This window comes from Fukomys damarensis, unplaced genomic scaffold, assembly GCF_012274545.1.
Source record: "Fukomys damarensis isolate Sample0158 unplaced genomic scaffold, DMR_v1.0_HiC HiC_scaffold_19, whole genome shotgun sequence".
NCBI classification, from domain to species: Eukaryota; Metazoa; Chordata; class Mammalia; order Rodentia; family Bathyergidae; genus Fukomys; species Fukomys damarensis.
In genome coordinates, this window is record NW_022900931.1 from 66,653,646 (window position 1) to 66,670,066 (window position 16,421).

The 16,421-nt window shown below is 41.5% G+C and overlaps 2 protein-coding genes across 2 annotated transcripts in view; one reads left to right on the forward strand and one right to left on the reverse strand.

Annotated features, from left to right (window-relative positions):
• Nucleotides 1-3,026: 3,026 nt before the first annotated feature.
• LOC104857285 (vomeronasal type-1 receptor 3) lies at nt 3,027-4,046 on the forward strand. The gene has a single exon (XM_010617066.1). The coding sequence runs from the start codon at nt 3,027-3,029 to the stop codon at nt 4,044-4,046; it is 1,020 nt and encodes a 339-aa protein (XP_010615368.1).
• A 1,254-nt stretch (nt 4,047-5,300) lies between these two features.
• Nucleotides 5,301-16,421, reverse strand: part of LOC104857206 — a 31,127-nt gene continuing 20,006 nt past the window's right edge. Inside the window, exons 9-10 of the mRNA XM_033766037.1 lie at nt 7,680-7,731; nt 5,301-5,601 (exon numbers count right to left, since the gene is read on the reverse strand). Coding sequence (XP_033621928.1) covers nt 5,447-5,601; nt 7,680-7,731 — 207 coding nt within the window. The 3' untranslated portion in view covers nt 5,301-5,446. The remainder of the gene's footprint in view (nt 5,602-7,679; nt 7,732-16,421) is intronic.

The following is a 16,421-nucleotide window of genomic DNA, read 5'->3' on the forward strand; positions in this document are numbered from 1 at the left end:
CAAATGGGATGGAAATTGCTCGAGCTCAGGCTCCAGCATGGCTGTATAATAGATAATGGATAATAGATATTACAAATAGGAAGAAAAGGGACAAAGAGGAAGGGGACATGGGAGGAGTAGGGGAAAGGAAAGAAGGGAATGGAATTAATAGGAGAAAATAAACAATAATGGAAGCAAAGTCTTTGTAGATAAGGAGGGAGGGAGGGGTTGAAGGGAGGGGCGGGGAATGGGGAAAAAATAAGAACCAAGATAAATTATGTAAAGGTGCAGATTTCCAATGCTGAATGTCATTATACCATATACCATAAATGCACCGATAAGATTAATTTTAAAAATAAATATTGCACTGTCTTTCTGGTAGAGGAACCAAAAGTTGAAACAAAGATAAAATTGTGTAAGACATTGTGAAATAGGGAAAACATTGTTCCAACGGAAAGTTAGTTTGTTCCGAGTTGAAAAGTTGGTCTCTATGGTTTTCATTTCAGTTCTCAGCTCCTGCTGAGACGATGTCCCTTGTTCACCCTTCTTCGTACGCCCTGGGGTCTCCCCACATGTCCGATCCCAACCCCCTGGACTGCAGTGTAAAACACTGTGCAAAAATAGACAATGAGATTTGTGCAAACACTCCTCACAGGAGTGCAGGACCCCGGGGGACCCACACTTTCTCTCCATCCCCAAAGGCAGGGCCCCCATAGCGCCTGCCTCAGTGAGGGACACCACGTGTCCAGGGGAGAAGGAAAGCGGGCAATGCCGCTGCGGCCTCATCCGCTCTTTGGAGATGCTCATCACAAACAAGGAACTTTTAATTGTGTCTGGGAATTGGGACTGAAGGGAAAGTTTTTAGATACACAACTCTTGCTCACACCGCGGAGTGCCTGATTGTTTCTGTCCTATGGGGAGGTGAGGTCACAGCACAGCCCACAGTTATCTCTGGGTCCCGGCCTCTCCCTTCCTCAGGCACCGACGCCCACCCGGCTGTCACCCCTTCATCATTCGGTGGCTGAAAGGGCACAGAGGAGAGTTTTCCTGTTCAGTCTGCACGGGGAGTCTGCGCCGGCTTCCAGACTGGAACCCTTGTCCTGAACTTGTGCTTTGGAGCAGAGACCGACGTGCACCGAGCCCCGGGGACAGGAGCGACCTGGAGGTGAGGGCAGAGCCTGTGCGTGGAGCCTGCGGACCACAGCCCCGCGCCGAGCCCGCTGACTGCTGGCCTTGTCCCCGCGAGTGAGCCCTGCTGACCCTGACGGCTGCAGCTGAGTGCAGACAGGGACTGAGTGCGAGTCCCATGATGTGTAGGGCGACAACGTGGTCATCAGTCTGTCTCTGTAGATGCCACAGAGAAGTCACAGATAAGGCTTTGTCTTATTGAAAATGTATTGGTATGAGCGCTTGCTGTTGAATTGCGGGATTGGCACATATACATGCGGTGTCCTGGTTTGCTTCGGTTCGTCTTCCTCCCTCCCCTCCTCTCACCCTCTTCCCCTACGTCCCCTGCGCACTCCTACACTGTGTGCCTCCTTGTTTCTTGAAATGTCTCTTTTATTTTGCTCTTTAAATTATTTGTGTTTCATTCTCGCACAGCAGAGGTACTAACTGGGGCTTAGCCTCCTGTGTCTGGCGAATTCAGTCGGCACTATGACGCTATCGCCTCGCACTCCAGGCCCGGGGTCTCACTTGAATGCGTGGCTCTTAGTTGAAGGGTGCTGTCATCGGGGCTACTTTCCTTCTTGACCTTGAGGAAAGAGCATTCAAAATGACTAACTTCATACCCGAGGCTGAGGACGGCAGAAAAGTGTTCTATGCATTTGGCAGGGAGATGCCGACCCTGGAATACTCCTTCATTTCAGTTACTTCATAGATTTGCTGAAAAGGCTTTAGCTTGACTTGGCTTAGATGTTTCTTTTCTTTGCTTTTGGTACTGGGAATCAAACTCGGAACCTTACACTTGCGAGGCAAATGGCACAACCGCTGAGCTAAACCCTGGCCCTTTGGCTTAGTTTCTTCAATCTTCATATCTTTTAAAAGTCACACTGTGTGTAGAGTAGTTTTAAAAAAAAAACAAGGCAGAAAGCAACACACTCTCTCTACTGAACATTACCTTAGTTTGTTGTCTATCTTAGCCCTTGAATTTCATATAATGTCAAGCTACAACGTTGTGTGAACCTCACTCCTGTGTCGTATTTCATTCAGTAGGCAATATAACAAAAAAGTGATGTACATGTTTCGCCACTTTGCTAAAATTCTTTATCCTCAATGAATTCTGTTTATTTAGCAGAAATAAGAAATAGATGCATTCTATTGCACCAAGATTTTCATTTATGCACTGTTTTTTGTACAATAAAATGTTGGTAACAATGAAGAATTAAAATATTGAAATGCATGAAATAAAATGAGTGAATGTAAGAAAAAAGAGACCTACACATGTATTGTTTAAAAACACGAACAGGAAAGTATGATTTAAAAGCATAATAATAATACCAGTGATTCAGAAAATTGGCTATTGTAATGAAGCCAAATTCTAAGGTTTACCTGTGAATTATAAAGCACTGTGTGATTAAAATCTCTAAGAGCATATAAAACTCTAATAGTGCTTAAGTAACATAAATGTTGGTATTAGAGTAGTTATAATATGAAACATGATCATAACAGTGATCCATATGTTGTGTGAACTGTCCAATAAACACAGGAAACTTGGTAAGGAAACCAACAAAAGAAATTATATTTTAGAAACAAGCTGCTAGGAGCCAGGTGCGGTGGCACACGCCTATAATCCCAGCACTTAGGAGGCTGAGGCAGGAGGATCACTGAGAGTTTAACACCAGTCTGGGGCACAGTGGGCTCCTGGGCAGTCTGAACTACACAGTGAGACCCTACCTCAAAAGAAGAAAGAAAGAAAGAAAGAATCTCCTAGGGAGCACCACGGTAAAGGGGAACTTCATCTGTAATTTTACAGGGAACAACACGAGTCATGTTTTGTATAAAAGTCCACATGGACCAGTACGAATACTGAACGCAGAAACCACGGAATGGCCTCCGCGGATGTTAACGTCGGCATAGTCTTCATTGTCCAGCTCGTCCTGGGAACCCTGGGCAATTTCTCTCTCTTAAGTCAGGACCTATTCCTGTACTTCAGTGGCTGCACGACAAGGCCCACAGACTCCATCCGCAGGCACCTGACCGTGGCCAACCTCTTGGTGATCCTCTCCAGAGGGATCGCAGAGACCATGGCAGAGTTTGGGTTGGAGCACTTCCTCGGGGATGCTGGATGCAAGCTCGTGTTCTCTGTTCACGCCCTGGGCCGAGGTGTAGCCTTTGGCAGCACCTGCCTCCTGAGTGTCTTCCAGGCCATCACCATCAGCCCCATGGACTGGAAGTGGGCACAGTTTAAAGGGAAAGCTCCCAAGTACAGGAGCACATTCACTACTCTGTGCTGGGTCCTGAACTTGCTGTTCACCTTCAGTTTTGTGACTATAACTAGCAAATTAGAAACCGTAAACATCACAAATAAAATAGACCTCACATACTGTTCCGATCCTCGTTCCATTAGAGGATCATATTCTGCAAGTGTATCCTTGGTCTGCATCAGTGATATCCTGTGCATGGGGCTCATGCTCCTAGCCAGTGGCTCCATGGTTTGCATCCTGTACAGGCACAAGCAGCAGGTCCGACACATCCGTAGTCCTCATGTCTCCTCTAGATCATCCCCTGAGACCAGAGCCACTCGCAGGGTATTAGTCCTTATGAACATCTTTGCATGTCTGTACATCACCTCTGCCACCATGCGAGTGTATCTGACTTTTTCTGAAAATCACAGCTTCTTCCTGCGCAGTCTAGGAACCTTCATAAATGGACTTTTCCCAACCATCTGCCCCTTCCTGCTCTTGAGCCATGGTCACAGCGTATCCTCGATCAGCTGTGTCTGCTCTGCAAGGAGCACAGAGCCACCTGATCACAGCAGGAGAAACGCGTGCACTGCCTGCTTTTCAGTATTGACCAAGGGATGGACTCCAGCCCCAAGGAATTCTCTGAAAATGCAGAGGACATAAGTTCACATTTCTACTTTGTTATTTGATGCCTCCTCATTCAGACAAAGAAAACAACCCTCTCTGCACATCCTGCCTCTCTCTGCTCCTCAGAGACTGTCTTCTAGAGGGAGCCCATGACACTGTCCTCTGGAGTGATCCCAGAATTCCGTGCATCACCAACTCCTTAGGAACTTTGCCCCGTTTGGAGCCTAAGCTGAGGCTGCCCATAAAATGCTGCTGGGTGGGCACCATCTTGCCCATGAATGAATAACAAAAGCCCTTTGTAATTACTAAAAGGTGGCAACCTGAGCTTGTATGAATTAAACATGCTGCTGAATTGTCTGAGAGCCTTGAAGACAGATTCCAGGAAGTGTCTTTGGACTTTGCACAGTGTGTCCCTGTGTGCCCCGGCTATCTGTGCTTCCTGTGCTCTCTGAGGTCTTCAGGAGATGTGGTTCCCAAGCTGGTCTGAGCTCTAGGACAGGTCTCTCCCTTCCCTGGGTGTCCAAGGAGCCTCCTTCTTTTCTGCAGTGGCTGTTCTCTGAGAATCCCTGCATTTTCTAGAAGCCTGCACTGAGAAGGGAGGAGCCCAGGCTTCTCAGGAACCCAGCTGCACAGGTCTCCGAAATTTAAGGAGGAGAGCAGGCTGGGGATGGCTCAGGGCAGATGCCCAAGGATTTGGAGAAGCCAGAAACAAGACGGGCCAGTACTGAGAGTTCCACAGCTTCGTCTTCAACAGATTAATCCATAGAGCTGATTCTCCCCTTACTTCACCTTTCAACTGTTACTTTGATATATCAACTTATTATTTTTAAAACATTTTGCAAAATTTCTAAGGTGTTTCTTGTTTTATTTGCAGGTCTTCACCATGACAAAAAGTCAATGTATCACAGCGTTTGCACTGTGTCAAGTATTATATGTATTTTAGAAAGTATTTTGTGTGAGCTACATTACGTTTTGTACATATCTATAAATGTATACATGTATGTCAATGTATCTATTCATAATCTTTAGTAATATTTCTAGGGCTTTACTTTTGTCTATTGGCATTGAAATTTTGTATAACAAAAATTGTAGTAAAAAGTGGAATAGCACAGCACTTAATAAAAATCTCAGATTCTTTTAATGATTGTTGAATATGATATGCAGTTTAGATGTTTCTTACACTTAAAACTTATTATAATCATTGTTTCATTTGTACATAGTGCTGTTTAAAATTATGTCACATGTAACATGATGTGAACAATCTGATTTACTGAGCTTTTTTTGCTTTGTTTTTTATTGAGTTTATTGGTACAGTTTAGGTATACAGTGCTGATTTATTGAGCTTTAAGAACACTTTGAAAATGTCTTGTTGTCTGTTCGTGACTTTGTTTACATGTGAGCATATTTTTCATGTGTTCTCTGTGAACATCTCCTCCTCACTGTCCCCATGCTTGTCCACATGTGTTTAGTTTACACATTTGGATACAACATCTGTGGCTAAATTTTATGTCCTCGTCCAAACACACAGGTCGTGCAGATCCTGCATTTCTCAGGAGAGAATCACCATTGATTGTTTTCCTGGTAAATCCATCTGGAAAAAAACGGAAAGAGCACATGTCTTATTTTTTATATCAAGTATCTTACGAAACACGTCTTTCTTTTACTTTTACTTCTGTGGGCATTTCTCATACACCAATTTTCTTTCTTAACATTACACTGACTCTTTGGCCCTCAGCATTTCTCTATGGGTCACCATGAGATGTGGGATTTTCTTTGGTTATGTTTTCACTAAGGCACTCTGTGGCTCTCTCCCAAATCCAGCTTTCCCTGCGCATGATCCTGTGTTGCTAATGTTCATTTTATATCTTTGTGCAGGATTTTATTTGTTCCAAATTAAGTAAAATGTTAAAATGTATTTTGTTTTCTCTAAAATACTGAAGGAGTTCCATGCTTTCTTAGGAGTGAAAATTCAGTTACCTCCCCAAACATCTCATCGCTATTTACTTATCATGTCCCAGGCAGAGGAGAAGCCTTAATAATGGTTTAATTTTCATAATCACTGTACTTCTGACAAGAAGCGATGTTTGGGCTGCTGTTCTATCCTTGTGTTTACCAGACTCCATAAACCTTACTTCTACCTCATGAGACAAAGCTGGCAACTTATTAAGGCTTCTCAAACTGTACTTACTATTCTTCAACATAGGTTGGTCCATGGACCAAAGTTTAGAAAGCAATGGGAATAGGTAATTAAAATGAAAAATAAGCCCTTTGTAGTGTTTGGTGAGATATACAGACTGTGTGTTTTATTTTGAAGGAATACAGTCGGTGAAATAGGCTAATAAGGTATACCTAGAGTCCCTAATATATATGAGCATCACCAAAGTCCCTGGGATAAATTCTGCTGGAAAGTAGAGGAAGGTGATAGTGTGATTCAACCGCACTGCTGTGCGAGTTAAGCCAGTTATTAATCCATCCCCGATAGTGACCGTGGCCGATACATTCCACACGCCCTACAAACAAGTGTGCTTCAGGCTTCAGAAATTTCTAAACAAGAGGAAAATAGTTGCTGTAAAATGACAATGATGGCTGTACAATGACAATTTTCAATTTTTGTTCATCCCTGTATCCAATGGAAATAAATATTACCCGCTACTCCTTAGACACAAGACTAATGTTTAGAATATATAAAGAACTCAGAGTCATCCCACCAAAAATAAAAGATACAACCAACACTGGGCCATTGAAATGAATACACATTTTCAGAAGAAGAAACACAAATGTTGAAAACAACCCCATGTGATCATTACTAAATGCATGAAAAAATGTCCACAATCCCCAGCCATCAGAAAAATGGAAATACAAGCAACACCAAGATTTGCCTGTCATCTAGTAAGAATGCTCATTATCATGACTTAGAAATCTGAAAATGTTGGTGAGGTTGTGGGGAAAATAAAGCATTCTACATAGTTGGTTGGAATGTAAATGAGCTCAACCATTGTGGAAATCACCAGGCAGATTTCTGAGATAGAAAATTCATTTCACCCAGCTATTTCTCCCCTGGGTATCTTTCTGAAAGTATTAAATTCATCACACTACAGCAATACACTCACACACGTTTATAGCCACACAATTCACAATCGCTAAATTATGCGTGTGGCCTGTACGTCCATCAACAGATGAATGGATGAAGAAAATGCCATCAAGCAAGATTCACTTGCGTTATTGGTAGGGAAACACACGAGTCTTGTGATCTTAATACGAGTGAAATAAGTCATTTATAGGATGGTAAATTTTGCATCATTTCTCTAATGAGAGACCCAAACTATGAATAATTTGAAGAAAAAAATACACACAAGATGCTAGGAAATGGGGATTTGAACCATGTGGAGATGGGAAGAGGTCTGGGGTAGAGGAAGAGGGGAGGGAGAGAATGGAGTAAAAGAGGTTAGGCTGCAATACGTGTAGGGACCACTGCTACGTGATGAACATGACGATTGCATATTACAAACAAATACCGATGAAAAGTAAGATCACATTTAGAACCTCAAATGAAAATAAAAGTAGGACCACCACATGTTCCAGCAATTTGGATATATATAGACATATAGACAGATGGAGATAGATACATAGACATGCTCTTGTCTTCGACAACTGTATTCTCATACTTACCGCAGCACGATTCTGAATAACTAGCATATATGACAGCTCTCCGCGCTCGTACCTGAATGAATAAAGATATCGTGGAATACATTCAGTATGAAATGCTTTTCTACCATAACAACTCATGTACTCCTGACATTTTCCCCAACAAGAACGGGCAGGGAGGACATTTTACATAAAACGCGCAAGCAGAGAGAAGCAAAGGCCACATGTTCTCATTCGTAAGTGGAATGTAACAACTTGACCTCAGGAGCTGAGAGGAGAACAGAGATTAGCAAAAAGTGGAGGGAAAGCGGAAAGTCGTAAATGGGCCTAATGTTATTTTATGATGGTAGGACGCACTTCTGCTCTCCACAATCCAAGCTAAATACAGTTCACAGTCGCACATTGTATATCTCCAAATTGTTAGAAAAGTGAAATGAAGGAAATCATAGAATTGAAAGGTAATAGACATGCTAATGGGCTTGAGTTAGTTATCAAATATCACACTGTACCTCATATATAGTTATCGGTAGATATAGATATATACACATAAAAGATGCTGGGTTAATAAAAAATAAGTAACAAAGTATCAAAGGATCAGCTTGAGCTGCTTGTTTATCATTCCCTTCTCAACCCTCATGTCAATGCAATTTATTTCATATTGCACGTGGTTATTTTTTAATCCATAAGAGGGAAAAAGAAAAAACAAATGAGGCATCCCAACAACTCAGTTCTGAAGGCAATTATGGGACACTTATTACCCACTTATTATGATATCCGAAAGTCTAAGTCACAACGTATTCGTAATTTTTGGCAAACTGCACCATTCATGTTTGTGGTCATATAGCATATGTTTAATAAACATTGCATTGATAAATATATTTAAATTATTTCCCAAAAGCAGACTTACACCATTATAGGTTACCTCCTTTTTTACCAAAAAAAACGTATTAAAAGTAAATCTTTTTTTTTTCCTCATTGAGTCTATTGGTACGTCTTAGGTATACAGTACAGTTACATTCATCATTGGGATCTTGTACCTCTACATGGCAGGTCTTGGTTCTCATTTTTCCCCTTGTCCCTGCCCTCCCTTCACCCCTCCTCCTCTCCCCATTTACAAACACTTTATTTCCATTTTTTCATTTTTCTTGTATGTTTTTCTTTTCCCTTATTAGCTTTCCCCTACCCTTCCCACTTTCCCTACACCTTTAGCCCCTTTCTTCCTATTTCACATGGTCAATTATCTCATTAGGATCTTATGTGCTATTACAGTTTATTCACACCAGAGAAGCTATTCAGTATTTACACATGTGTGACTTATTTATTTTACTTAGGAGTATATCCTCAATATGTATCCATTTTCCTATGAATGAATCTAATTTCTCATTCTTTATGGCTGAATAATATTCTATTTTATAGAAAAACCACATCTTCTTTATCCAATTTCCAACTGATGGGCAAATGGGCTGTTTCCAAGTTTCAGCTATTGCAAACTGTGTCGCAATAAACATAGGAGTGCATATATCTCTGTGATATTATTCTTTTAATTCTTTTGGAAAGATACCCAGCAGAGGGATGCATGGGTCAAATGAAACCGCTAGTCCCAGCTCTTAAAAGTAAATCTTAAAGGGTCAGCAAACAATGTGCTCTTTCTTTCAGGACTGTGGTCTGTGGCCTTCCCTGGAATTAATAGTAGGATGAATCTGACTGATTTGCAAAGATACACAGATGTCTGGGCCCTATGTGCTGTGCCTGCTTTCTCCAGCTTAAGTCTCACTGAGAAGGAGCTCAGGGTGAGCAACATCGCCACTAACTGACAGGGTCCTTGATAAACTGGGCCTTACAAGGGCTCAAGTCCAAACAAGCTACACTTTCTTGGAGTGGCACAGAGATAGATGTGATCTCCAAGCATCTGGAAGCTTAGAGGCAGTGATTTGCTCATGGATTCTCAGCGCAGGCGGTAAGTGAGATCCCATGGCCAGTTACCTTGAGTACTTGTGATGGTTCCTTCCCATACAAATTCAGATAGAAATGTGAGTCGAAGCCTCTATGTTGTTTTAATTAACAGCCCAGGCAAGGTGATTTAGTGAGGTCAGGGTCAGCCGTGAAGTCTTCTGCCCGTGTCCATTACAACTGAGTTTGGCCCAAAACCTCAAAGGAGCACAGAGGCCCAGCTCGGCCTGGGCTGGGAAGGGGCGGCTTGGTGCATCCCATGAGCACACTGCTCTGCAGAAATTCTTGATTTTGCTGGCAGGTGAGGATACCTCAGGCAGGAACTGGGACTTCAAGTTTGGCCTCCACATAGCAGGTCATTGTCCTGGTGAAGGACATTGGACATTGTATTTAAAGCCAGAATAACAAGACAAAGATGTAATTTTTCAAGGATATCTTGCCTGACAGAGAAAGAAAAATTGATAGTTTTAAGGGAAATAAGTCCCAGGTCAGGAGCTATATCCATTGTGTGAGAAAAACAAGGTTCTATTAAAAAGATGTTTGTAGTAGCAAACTAAAGGGCACAAGTTTTCATATAATTGTGATAGTTACTATCATTAATTTCTTGGTGTACTAAATGTATTCATACTTTCTGACTGTGTGATAATAACCTCTTTTAGTTTTAGGTATTTGCCTTTCTCTCAGCTACTTATGATAACAAGTAGTTTTATAGGTTGATACATTTTCTTTAGAAGGCATCCCATCAAAGATAACAATTTGGGTAAAAATTTTTGGGCTTTTCTGGAGAGATGACTGTGTTTAACAATGGCTATTTTATAAAAAGATGGACATTTCCTGCTTCCAATGTATTGGAATAATATCGCCTAATTTTTTTATATATTTGAAGCATTTTTTCAGGTTTCACATTAGCCATATTTTAGCAATTTAAAGTGCTAACTCATTAATTTTTAATGTATTAATGTTAGTGTTAGCTTCCTTTGAGTTATTGTAAATTTACAATAAAAAATACAAATAGACATTTCATGAAATTTGCAGATTTATCATTAAATTTATAATGAAATATTTCATGAATGTTAATAAAATTTAATATTATCTACATGCAGATTGAAAAGTACATCAGTTCTATATTTTATATTTAGTCTTCAGGTTTTGTCATATTATTTAACACTCAATTTTATAATAATAACTTGAAATGTACACATTAAAATTTTTAAATTGGATTTACAATATGTTTTGCTATATGCAGATTACTGATCTTCAGCATCAGATTCCTTAGTTAAAATTTACTTCTTCTTGATGTGTGTATTTGGGAAAAAATAAAACCATTTGCTGTATCCTCTCTTTTGGTATGATGTGTTTCCATAGTCATTTGTGGTGAGCATTTTTTAAATTTTCAATTTTCGTTTCTTCATTGACCTATAAGTCATTCAGTCTCACTCTTTCAACTCTTGACAATATCAGCATAGGAAAAGACTTTATGAACAAATCCTCAATAGCACGGGAACTAGCACAAAGAATCAACAACTGGGATCTCATCTTTTTTTAAAAACTTCTGCACTGCAAGATAAATCACCAGCTGAGCTAAGAGACAAACCACAATGTGGGAAAATATTTTGACCAGCTTTTCCTCAGACGAAGATCTACTACATAGAATAGATAAAGAACTTCAAAAAATCAGTCTCACTCTTTTAACTCCCCTTGCAAGGCATTAAGTCCACTCAAAGAGTAAAGACCTCCTAACTTGTACTCCAAACCATCTCTCACATTAATACCACCATGATGGGGATTACCTTTAACACAGGGATGACGCAGGGGCCACAAACATCATTATATAGCAAAATGTAATAAGTACTAAAAATTACAGCAGTGGTAAAGCCATTATTGTGATTTGGAAATTTGATTTTCCAATCACAATGGTTTTTCACTGGCATCAGGGGCTTTATTTTCTTTCAGTTCTTATTGCTAGTGACAACACACAGCTCAACGTTCTGACGATATAGTTGAAGATTCCGTCTCAGCCACTTCAGGCTCTGTAATTTACTGACACACAGTATGTTTATAATCTCCTCGCAAAGAGTCTGGAATGTTCTAAGTAACATCTGTTTCTTCTCATATCAAGACTGAATCATCCACTGAATAGGGTTGGGGGCACCTGTGACTCATGGTGAGTCTATCTCTACCAACCCAACTATCTCATGCCTTATGTATTTCCTTGCGCCACTAGCAGAAGTTACAGAATACTCCTTGGTTGCCAGCGGATTTAGAGAGTGCATTGTTGGCATCTTGTGGACACAAGTTGGGCAATATGGATGGGCATGCTCTGGGATAACTATGCAGAATCCCTGAGCTCTCAGCCCTGGAGCTGTGGCCAGGATGCTGACGAGTGTATCTGCTGGGCTCAGGCCTACACAGTGCCTTCAACAACAGTGCTGCCCAAGGTCCGCAAAGAAGACGTGAGCTCTTCTAGAGTGTGCTCTGCAGGTTTCCCAGTGATATTTGTAGTAAAGATATCTACTGCCATCTCTGAAGGCACTTGTGTGCATTTACATCTTCACGTGAATTCTGAGTGCTTGTGTGTGTGTGTGTGTGTGTGTGTGCGTGTGTGCATTCGTGATTGTGTCTAGTGTGTAGTGGTTGTTCACCTTAAGGCTCTAATCCATGACTTTCAAAGTGCAGATGTTTGGGGTGGGATTGAAGTGAGAGAATTTAGTATTGCCCCAGGATGAAATTATGGATTTATTTCTGGGAACATGCAGAGGATTGGCTTCTATGGCTGCATCTTGTATTTCTTCATTAATTCAAATGACTGAAAACTCAAGAAGCATAGAAGATAGGGTCAAATACTCCATGAGACTAAAGGGAGAAAGTGACACTGACCTGTGAATAATTTTGAAGGAAGGAGCAATGGGCTCTTGCTGCTCAACACCCGATTTTGTTCAAACTCAGATCTACCCTTATACACACTGCTTCTCTGACGGTTATGGTTCTCTTTAACCCCACCCCCCGCTAGAGGAGCCCACATTGAAAGAATACCTGTCCCTAAAAAAGTTTTTATGCCACCTGCATAGGCAAATAAATTTCATTGAGTTTTGCCAACGATTCCCATCATTTCTCATGCAAATGAAGAGCATCATTTCTGCCCTATCTTACAGTTCTTGAAAATGGCCTTTTGGGTTTTCATTCTGGCTGTATTTCTGCTCCTTCATGAAATGATGGTGCAGCAGAGTACTTTGAAGTTTAGAGAGAAATAAATGTGGGTTCTGAGGCCTCCTCAGAGAATCACGGACTCCAGGGAAACACTGGTATTTTGATTTCAGGACCCCACATGTCAGACCTCAGTATTTCCTGCTCTCTTCTATCTGAGTCTTCATTTGGGAGGTGTGCTTAAGACAGTGTTGTTCTTTGCACTCTGAATGGTGTAAACACCTCAGAAAATCGATCTGGATTCTGTAGTCCTAAACCTGCCTCACTGTGACTTCCGGCCTCTGCTCTCAGCATTGATCCTGCCCCGGTTACTACCTGGACCTCACGTGCAGGTTCCCCTCCAGGCCACACTCACTCATCGTCCCACTGTGAGCACCTCGGTTACACCTGAGCTTGGCCATCCCTTAGGGCAACCACTCAGCATCTGTCCCTACCCAGCCTGCACTTCTGCTGTCCCATGCTATGTGTTGGGGAGGCAGCTAGAATCCTCTCAGGTTCACACTTTCGTAAATTTAACTCAGGAACACTTTATTTCTCCACATGCTATGCTTCCTCAGTCGATTTCCTGCTCCACAGGACAGAGTATGGGTGGAAAGTTATGGGCATCTCAGCCTCAGAGATGGCTGTGTGCTGAGGAAAGTATCCTGAGAATAGAGCAACGGGACACAGGGTGATTGGACAGGGAGGATCATGTGGGTGGCAGGCTGGGGCAACAAGTTGAGTTTTGCTTCTCCAGAGGGGGTAGGTTTCACCGCCCCCCAAGTGACTCAGTTCCTAAGCGCAAACCATTTTAGAATGTAGAACCCTTGGGACCATTCTTTCTGGTAGAGAACTCTACCAACTACAGTCCGGCTTATGTGCAAGCAGGTTTGTAACCTTGCCTAAAAGTACACTCTTACCACCAGGCAACCACAGCTCAGTCAGACGACTTCACCAGACTTCCTGTCAACGGAGGCTCAAAGCAGCCAATCTATGAGATGTGGCCAACACCAGCTATAGCCAGTAAGGCCATTTTCTGTGCATCACTTCCTTTTCTGAGACGATAAATGCAACACATACAAGTCCTGCGATGGGCCAGGCTGGTGTGTACCGTGTGACGTATCATGAGGTCTTCTGTAATACTGCCCAGTTCTACAAACTTTTCTCTCACTTAAGTAAACTTTAATATATTGCATTTCTTTTGTTCTTTTCTTACTAATATACAACAAAATATATAACAGCCTGTAGCACACGTGATATCTACATTAGATTAAAAGTCTTACAGTAGCATGGTAAATACAAGTGTATCGAATGGAGGACGAAACCCTAAGAACCTGAAATGAAAACATTTAAGGAACACTTGACTTCTCTCCCGACAACAGTGTGACTTCTCGCGACACTGCAGTGTGACTTCTCGCGAGACTGCAGCACGGTTAGGGTTCAGCAGGGCTGGTGCCTTGTGAGTGGTGAGGAGGTCGCAGACTGACGGATGCGTTCCGGCGTGGATGCTCCTCCCCACGCTGATTGGCAGAAACGCGGCTGAGGGGTCGAGCAGAGTCCACTGGCCAGCAGCAGGGAGCTCGCGCTCCAGCCTCTGAGCCCCAGAGTGGGAGGAGCGTGCGACCCAGTCACATGCAGAGGAAAAAATGACAACTCCCACAACGTGAAGAGTCAGCACAGGAACGCAGAGGAGCCAGCAGACTGGGGCAGATAACACTTGTGTGATGATGGAGGGTATTTAAATCAGTGTTCCGCTATGGAAAACTATAGAGATTTTCCTCACAAATTTAAAAAACATTGCTGCCATTTGATCCAGCAATCCAGATTCTTTGTGTATATCTTTAGGAATGGACATTTGGATCTCAAAGACATTCTTTTATTATAATTTCATTAAAACATAATTCACAATAATCAACACAAGAAGCTATCTAAGTGGTCAGTAAAGGAGAGATGACAAAGAAAAATGTGCTGTTCATGTATAAAAGACTAATATTTGGCATTAGAAAATGAGGAAATCCTGAAAAAAAATATGCATATAGATTCAAGGACGTTACACTAAGTAAAGTAAAGCAGCCGCAGAAGCAAAAACAAATGCATGTGACCTCACAAGGATGTAGAATATTCAATGATCAATCCTACAGAAGAGGAGAGAACCCAGGTATTCAGGAGGAGAAGACACAGAGAAACCAGGAGTTCCTGTCTGAAGACAGGAGAGACCCAATACAATTTCTGAAGACTATTACATGGTATCTGGTTAGAAACACCAAACTACAAGCAAACATTTGCCACGATGGTAGATCTTATGTGCTATCGGCACAGAGGAAGAAAATAAACCCCAAAAAATGAAGTCAAGGGACAAGAAGATCTACTGAAGGTGACGTGCAATTTAATGACATTGATTTTGGTGTTCGAAAGGCTCTTTAACATGAACCATGTGATGATTACACGCTTGGGTGGAGGGAGGAGGAAGCAGACAGATGAAGCAAAGGACTTACACTGTCTGAGGCATCTGAATATGGCAACGATCTTTGGTAACATGACACAAAATGCTGAGGTTTTGTTGAATGGAAATGTGAGATCAAAGAAAATACACGCACTCTACCGGAAAAATTCATTACCCAAATAAAGATTTATTCCTTTTTTCTCCTGTACACAGGACTAAATCAAGCTCCTCTACTCAAATTGGAAAGATGACAGTTTCCAATTTGAATGGCACTGATGTCCAAGATAGTGCCATGTGTGTGCTTATTTCCATGCATATCCAGTTATGCACCACCAGAAACCCCTGTAGCAAATCCCGATCTTCTGCTCCGTGTACGACACATGGCAAGAAGAAAGACTCAGACACAGAATTAAAGAGGCAGAGATGAGGAACTGGGTTGACCAGTGCCTAAGTGAGCAAAGTCCTGAACAAATAGAAACATCAATATTTATTGGTGACACAGCCATTATTAGGTTAGGGTGAGGGGACTACCTGTACAGGCTACTTGTAGTTGCTAGGGATAAGTTGCTGATACAGGCAAGGCTTGTAAAAGACAAGACAAAGCATTCTTGTGTTAGGCTGGGGATAAGATTTGGGTAAGAGGCTCTCTGACCTCAGCTCTGTTTGGCCAGACTCACTTTTTTAAATAAGCCAATTGCGGGATTAACTCTATATAGCCTGCAATGCTTACAGCCTGCCTTGGGCATAATCAATGGGGCAATCTGCCAAAACTTCAGATACTGAATTTTAGTCATGTCACAGTAAAGTAGCTTAACAGTTAACAATTATCTTCCTGAGCTCTTATATTTGTATCATGACTACAGTTTGTCTCACAGTGCTGGTGATTGAAGCCAAGACTGTTCATGTGTCAAGCAAGAGACCTCAACATCACGGACAAACTGTTTACAATGAAACAAGAACTTTAAAAAATAATTGTAAACAATTCTCATAAACTGATGAATTTTTTAAACAATTATTTGAGTAAAATAGTCATAGTCTAAAATAGAGATTGTACTTAAAGTGTAAGATAAAAAACTGAATCTAGCATATAAGATTAAAGGATAGAAATACAAAACTGCAAAGAGAAGAGACTAATAAAAGAAAATTAAGAGTCAAAATGCACTTAAATAGATACTTATTCATGTTATATG